Genomic DNA, 7,376 nt, shown 5'->3' with positions numbered 1-7,376 from the left:
AAATCTGATTTTGTTTTTTTTTTTTGAGACGGAGTCTCGCTCTGCCGCCCAGGCTGGAGTGCAGTGGCCGGATCTCAGCTCACTGCAAGCTCCGCCTCCCGGGTTCACGCCATTCTCCTGCCTCAGCCTCCCGGGTAGCTGGGACTACAGGCGCCCGCCACCTCGCCCGGCTAGTTTTTTGTATTTTTTAGTAGAGACGGGGTTTCACCGTGGTCTCGATCTCCTGACCTCGTGATCCGCCCGTCTCGGCCTCCCAAAGTGCTGGGATTACAGGCTTGAGCCACCGCGCCCGGCCGCAAATCTGATTTTTTTTATTTCCTCCAAATAATCAAAGCAGGTCTCTCCCCGCCAGGCACTGTGGACGTCTTGTGTGGATGAATCTTGGTCCTGGGCACTGCAGAATGCTGAGCAGTGTCTCTGGCCTCCACCGACTCTATGCCTTGAGCATCCCCCAGTCATGGCAACCACAAATGTCCCCAGACATTGTCTAATGCCCCCGGGGGACACTTGATCTGAAGCCTTCAGAATCCCAGCCTGCCCATCCACAGGGTTTGGGGTCCCCCCACCAGCTCCCTGCAGCCTCTGCCCCTCACTTTTCCAAAGGACACACAGCAACCCACACGGGACACGGAAAAGAGGACCCAGGACAGCCAGAAAGAGTCGAAGCATAGCTTGTTTAATTTTTATACATTTTTTTCTTTTTTCTTTTTTTTTGTCTTTTATTGAATCTTTTATGGAATCCCCCTTTTTTCTTTTTTTTTTTTTTTTTTTTTTGCATAGGGAACAAATAAACAAAATAATGACAGCCAGAGTCACTTTCTGTAAATGGTACTTAGGTAGGCGCGTCCGCGAAAACCAAAATGGCTGCATAATATACAAGGTTATGATTGGAGTATGATGTGAGGGGTGGGGCGGGGTGGGGAGAGCCGGCGGGTCTGCCCAGGTGTCCCCTTGTCCCCCTCCTGTCCTCACCGTCGGGAGGAGTAGCAGGAGGTGGGGAGGGCGGGGGACCCAGCCGGAACCTTCTCCGGATTGGGTTCATGAGCATTTTTGTGGGTGTGTACGTGTGTGTTATCCTGTGTGCGGTAAGCAGAAAGCTAGAAGGAGAGTAAACTATCCTGGTAATATCAGTAAAATACAAAATGGAAACAACAACAACAAAAAATCTCAAAGGGAAAAGGAAAGGAAAAGCAACACCACCCAAAGAGTAAGGAGGGTTTAAAAAAAGAAAGAAAAAAAAAAATGAAAAAAAAAAAAAACCCAAAGGAAAATGTTTTGTTCCTCCCTCCTTCCTGCTGCCCCCCGACCCCCCACTGTATGCCCTGCCCCATCCTGTCCCCCCGGAGCCTTTGCTTGTTCCTTCTCTGTGTGGGGATGCTCGGGGCCAGGTGGGTAGGAAGTTGGGGGCACAGGCTGGGACTCCTGAACTTGAGGGGACTTTGGTTTTGGGGGGGCCTGGCTGGGACTCAAGATGAGAAGATGCGGTGTGGATGCAGTTGAGGGGCCGGAGCAGCCCGTGTCCCCTTTTCAGAGGGCTCTCTTCCAGCCAGGAGATGTGCGTGGACGGCTGGGAGGTGGTGGCTTGGGGGTGCATGACTTCCTTCCTCTCTGGGGCCCTTATTCCTGTTGGATCCCCTTCTTCCTTCCTGTCTCAGGTGTGAGCAAAGCCTTGGGGAGGGGGCTGCCAGGGACTCGGGGCGGGGGCGGCAGGAGAATCCCAAAGCTACACCAGTAGACATGTGAGGCACTGCTGGGGAAAAGTCTGTTTTGGTATCACTGGCAACAAGTCCTGCTGGTGGTGCTTTGGGTCCGCCTCCTCCCCTCGCCCTGTGGGGAGGTCAAGGGTGGTGGACTGACCCCACACTCTGTACCACTGAGCGACGGATGGGCAGTGGTGTCAGTTTGGAGGTGAGACTCTCAGGAAGTGTCTGATGGGACAGAAACGGGGAAAGATGGGAGGATGCGGAGGAAGCTGGATTGACAGACGTATGTCCCAGCGCCCTCCGAAGAGAAAGTAAAATCTGGGGTCTCAGAGAGAGAATCCAGACCAAGATAAAAGGTAGCCACTGTATACTCTGTATTATGAGAAACACATTCCAAAATTATATATATGTATAGTAGAGCCCTACACTGGAGGTCGAAGTACCATCGGGAAAGTCAGGGTGTAGAGGGGGCCTGCTTGCTGTCTCTTCTGGAGGGCTGGACAGTTGCTCCCGGCTCCAGGACCTCTCTTGCAAGGGACAGTGGGATGCAGCCAAGTCTGTCTGTGCCTGGGATGCTGCTGTCTCTGAAGGTCCTGGGGCACGGAAGGTGGAATTGCCTGCTGCCTGGGGACCTGCAGGGGGACCCAGGTCTGGCCCCTAAGCGGATCTCCCAACAGGGTCCCCTTTGGCATTCCTTTGCGATCTGATTGTCTAGCCCAGGGTGGGGCTTTGGGGTCAGAACCTGGGTTCCAGACCTGGGCATGAAGGACTCCAGATCCCTCTCTCCCCAGACAAATAGGGCTGGGTCTTCCTACTCCTCCATGCCCCATCTCCACCCGGGTCAGGGTCAGGTGCCCCCACGGAATGGGGACAATTTGCATATACTTGGGAGGCCTCCCTATTCTTTCCCACAGAATGGGCAGACCCCAGAGTGAGACTGGGGGGGCCTGGCATGGGTGTGATGTCCATAGCAGGGGTGGGTGATGGGGGCTTTGGGAGGAGGGTGGGACAAGGTCTGAGAAGATGTCAGTTTCATACATGTGAAAAGAAAAACAAACCCCAAACCAACACTCTCTCTTCCACCCAGGGATGACAGCACCCCCTTCTGTGAACCCAAACTGCAGAGGTGTGCATGGAATCCCGGTTCCTGGTGTTTTTGTCTTATTCTGTCTGCAGTAAGGTGCCTGGGAATTTTGCCCTACAGGGACCCTATATCTTTTCCAATAAATGGGGGGAGGCGGGGAGAACTAAACCAACCACAACATGCTGCCCGGCATGGGCTTCTGCCTGCTATACTCAGCCAAGGTGCCAAGTGAGCCCAGGAGGCAAGCTCGGGGCGAGAAAGGTGGCGCCCAGCCCAGGACTCAGGGCCCCCAGATGTGGGCTGCACAGGGGCTCGATGGTCCCGATAGTCATGGTGCCACCCATTCCCTTTGCCACCGGTTGCTCCCAGTTCCCTGGCAAGACAGATTTGATCAGGAGGGGGGCAGGAAGAAAAAAAAAAAAGCCAGAAATCAGCTACATGGATGCTGTGCGTAGCCACTCTGCGCTCTCTGGCCAATGGATAGTACTTAAGGGCAAAGTCGTGGCCAGCTGTGGTGGTCTGGGCTCTCCCTCTGTGTCGCCTGGGGAGACCGCTGAGGTGACTTTTTGGAAGAAAACATGGCATGAGTGATGGTGGCTGTGGAGACCACCCGAAACCCCAGGGTGGGGGGCCATGGTGAATGAATGGGACCATCTGCATGGGTCCCTACACGAGATGCTTGGAGGGCCCGGGAGGGGCCGGAGGTGGTTAGGGCTGCAGGAATGGCCTAAGGTTGGAGAATCCCAGCCCTGGCTCCTCCCTGCCTGGCTGCCCCACTAACCATCTGGCTATTGTCTTATCTTTGGTCAAGTAAAAAGCAAAGGAAGCTGGAGTTAAAAACCAAAAGAAAAGAAAAAGAAAGAACACGAGAAAATAAAATCAAGGACAAGACAACAGCATGGTCAGCCACTGGACCACGGCCTGTGACTCGGTGCTGCCTGGCTGTCCCTGCGCCCTGCCGGACCCTCGGCTGGGCCTCCAATGGCTGAGTCAGGCCCGTGGGTAGACACACAGACAGACAGACAGATATTGCATATATCAGGTTTTGTTTCTGTTTGTTTCATACCGGATACCCTTCATATTCACAGCTGGAAGACAGAGACAGGGGATGGGGGACAAAGGAGAGAGTGGGAGAGAATGCCACCTGGGGTGGTCTCTGGATAGGGGAAAAGAGGTCCTTTGGCAAGAAGGGTGGGGGTGCACAGGGCAGGGGAGAGGGGGTGCCTCTGAGGTGGGTGTGAGAACAGCATTTGACCCTGAGCCAGGGGTATGCCAGCCTGCATGAAAAGTGAGGAGTGGGGAGTCTGGCTGCAGGTGGGGTAGCCACCCCACAGTTGGGGGGACAACCTGCAGTGGGTCAGTGAATGGTGTCTGGGGGCCGGCCCATGGCCCAGGGACCAATCAGAGAGGAGAGCCCTTTCCCAGGGCCAAGGTGGGCCCTGGAGGTCTGTCCTCTGGGCAGGGGTTCAGAAATGACCCCTCTGAGTACCCGAGAGCAGGGTTGGGGGTGGTAGAGGCTGAGCACCAGGGGGCACCCCCTGAATACAGCAGGAGGGGAGACAGGACCAAGGACAGCCAGGGACTGGGTAGACCTGGGGGCAATTGTTTTCAGTGGCTTGATTTTTAGTGTGGGTTTTCTTCTTCTTTTTTTTTTTAGATTCTCACTTTCTTATTTTTTATTTTTTTTTTACAAATAGAAATACATCCCTTTTCAATTTTTATTTTTTATTTCATGTCACTGTTTTGTCTTTTTTTTTTTTTAAACTACACGAGCAGAACATGCAGCTATGTGTGTGCGCTGATATTGTTTAAAGGTAATACTTATTCTCGGAAGGCAAGGCACATCTTGTGGTAGAAAATTTCGTGCAAATTAGGAAACATGGAATTTTTTTAAGGTTTTTTTTTTGTATCTTTTTTTTTTTTTTTTTAAAGAGGAAGTGGGGGGCAGAGGGGAGGCGAGGGGGAGGGAGATAGAGCCAGGTATAATCTGCCATGCATGTGTGTCAGCGCCGCCAGCTGACCTCGGGAGCCAGGTCGCAGGAGTCCTTGACTAAGCACCATGCAAAGTTAGGTAAAGAGTTGGTTCTCGTCGCGCCCTGACCCTCGGGAGCCCGGCTGGCCCCCCTCCCCAACCCCACGACCCCCACCCTGGCTGAGAAGCTTCCGGACACCCCAATGGCACAGCCCTACCACCCCCTCCCCTGCCCGCCCTCCTGGAGAGCGGCCCACGCTTTGGTCCCCAAGGGCCACCGGGGGGCGGGGCCCTGAGGACAGACAGACGGACGGACGGACCAAGGGCTCGAGGCCAGAGGATGGCGAACCTCTCTTGGGGGGTGATGGGGAAGGGTCCTGGGTCTTTCTCTTCAGGAGCGAGCGGGTTCGCCAAGCTCCTGGGGCTAGTTTGGGAGGAGAGTCTGGATTTCGGGGGCAGGGGGGTGAGGCTAGGAGCAGGTGAGACCCGGAGACCTGCCCTGGCTTTGGCCTGGGTGCGGGGAGGGGGCCGTGGTGGGGGGAGATTCTCCCTAGGCATGGAGGTCAGTTGGGGCTGGGCCGGGTGGGCCGGGGAGGGGGCCTTGTGTTTGAGCTCGGTGGCCCTAAAACACCTGACACCCCCTCCCAGGCCTCCCCTAAAGATGGCGATCCCGGGGTGGGGGTGGAGGTGTGGATGGGGCCAGGGAGCCGGGGTGGGGGGCACCTGGCGTCCCCAGCTTAGTGTTTTTGGAGCGGCTCAACGGAAAAACGCTTAGCAGATGGGAGGCCCCCTGCACGGCCGCGAGGGGGCCCCGAGGTGCGACGCCGAACCCCCCCAGAACCCTCCCCGTCCCGAGCGGGGACCGCTGGCGTCGGCCTCCTCTCTCCTCGGGGGCTCAGCCGTTATGCACGTCCCCCGGCTGGGCCCCGCTTGGGGGGGCGATGAAAGTGCAAACGGCAGTCCCCCTTCGCTGGGAGGCACCAGGGAGGGGGGTCGCTCCAGAATGTAAGGCACTGGCAGCGGAGGCGTGGGGGGCGCACCGGCTTCCCCAGAGCCCATCCCCGCGCCCCGGCAGGGCAGGATGCTTGGGAGGTGACGCCCAGCTCTGCCCCTTGGGCCACGGAGGGGCCCCATCTCTCTAGCTCTGGGGGGGGGGCACGGCGATGAGGGGTGACTGGAGGGGCTGGTGGAGGGGCTGGAGGGGAGGGGGAGGAGGCCCGTGGCCATTCCGTGTCCCAGCTGGACAAAGAGGGGGGGGCGGGTGGTGGGAATCAGGCACTTAAACCACTCGCTCTCACCTCCCACCGCCAGGGGCTGATGGGGGGGCTCCAGACGGGCACCCCCAACTCGGGGAGCTCTGGATGTCCCGGCTCCCCCATCCGCTTCTTCGGAAAGTGCATTTCTTACAGTGTGTGCAATGTGGGTCCCTCCCTTTGGGGGTGTGAGCCGGGCGAGGTGGGGGGGGGCCTCCTATGCCGGGGGTGGGGGGGGAGAGTGGGGGGGGGGCGGGATCAATTGCATAATTGCATAGAGACTTCTCCTCCCAAACGGGCGGGCGCGAGGGCTGAAAGAGTCCCCAGCGAGACAGCGAGTCGGCCGGCGCTTTGGGAGGGGCGTGTGGGGAGGCCCCACAGCAGGCAGGGCCCCCTCGAGGGCCAGCAGGTGCCTGGGCCTCGCTCCCTCCCCTGGCCAGGGCTAGCAAGCGCCACGCACCCCCATGACATCACCACTCGCCTGCCCCACCCTGCCCGCCTCCGTGGTCTCTGCTGCCCGGCCGGGGTCCGCTGCGTCTCCCTTTCCCCCCAGTGGCTGCGTCCTCGGTGGGGAGGGCGGGGGCCGGTCCGTGTCCGGCAGAGGCGCGGGGGCCCGGGGAGAGGTGGTTTTGCTGGGTGTCGCGCCTGTCGGCCCTGGGCACAGGCTCCAGGCTGTGCTCACCTGGTCTCCGGACAGAGCCAGGGCCTCCGGGGCGCGGGCGGGTGGCAGGCGTCTGTCCTTCCCGAGCAGCAGGCGGAGAGATGAATAATTTAGGAAGACGCCCTTGTCCCGGGTCTCCCGTGGGGTGGCGGGGCCTGACCCTCCAGTCCTGTGGCCTTGGCGTCCCGAGAGTTGGAAACGTTGCGTCTTTACCTTTTGTCTTCTTGCTTGGGTGGGTTTTTAGTTTTTCTTCTTCTTCTTTTTCCTTTGTTTTTTCTTTTCCTCCTGCGTGTGTGCGTCTGTGTGTTTTGTCTTTTCGGCCGGGCTGGGGGTCGGCGGGGGTGTTCTTGTTCACTCTAATTTTCCACCGAAAACGTGGGCCGGGGGCCAGCTGTGCGGCCCCCTGGGATTCCCGGGACGATGGAGAAGGGGCGAGGGAAGAAGACCTTTGCTATCCCAGATACCAGGACTGAGTGGCCCAGTGGCGACAGAGAGAGGGGGAGGGGGAGAGAGAGAAAGGGAGAGAAGTCAAGGGGTCAGACTCTGTTGCAGACATGTTTTACCTCTTCCCACGCTCCCCCCCTACCTCCTGCAACCCTGGGACCTCAGTTTCCCCATCCCAGGCTCTAACAACCTGCTGGGTGACCCAGGGCAAGTGACTTTGTCTCTGAGGAAGGCTGCCAGACACAGCCTTCTGTGGATG

At 58.0% G+C, this 7,376-nt stretch overlaps 1 protein-coding gene across 8 annotated transcripts in view; it reads right to left on the bottom strand.

Annotated features, from left to right (window-relative positions):
• Window positions 1-655: 655 nt before the first annotated feature.
• NFIC (nuclear factor I C) overlaps window positions 656-7,376 on the bottom strand; it is a 114,433-nt gene continuing 107,712 nt past the window's right edge. For all 8 annotated transcript variants that reach the window (XM_045380594.3, XM_065534473.2, XM_065534474.2 and 5 more), the window contains one exon: window positions 656-7,142. In XM_045380594.3, the coding sequence (XP_045236529.1) occupies window positions 7,125-7,142 (18 nt within the window). In that variant the 3' untranslated portion in view covers window positions 656-7,124. The remainder of the gene's footprint in view (window positions 7,143-7,376) is intronic.

The sequence above is a fragment of the Macaca fascicularis genome, chromosome 19 (assembly GCF_037993035.2).
Source record: "Macaca fascicularis isolate 582-1 chromosome 19, T2T-MFA8v1.1".
Taxonomy (NCBI): Eukaryota; Metazoa; Chordata; class Mammalia; order Primates; family Cercopithecidae; genus Macaca; species Macaca fascicularis.
The sequence above is the reverse complement of the archived record's forward strand: the minus strand, read 5'-3'. Positions and strand labels throughout refer to the sequence as shown.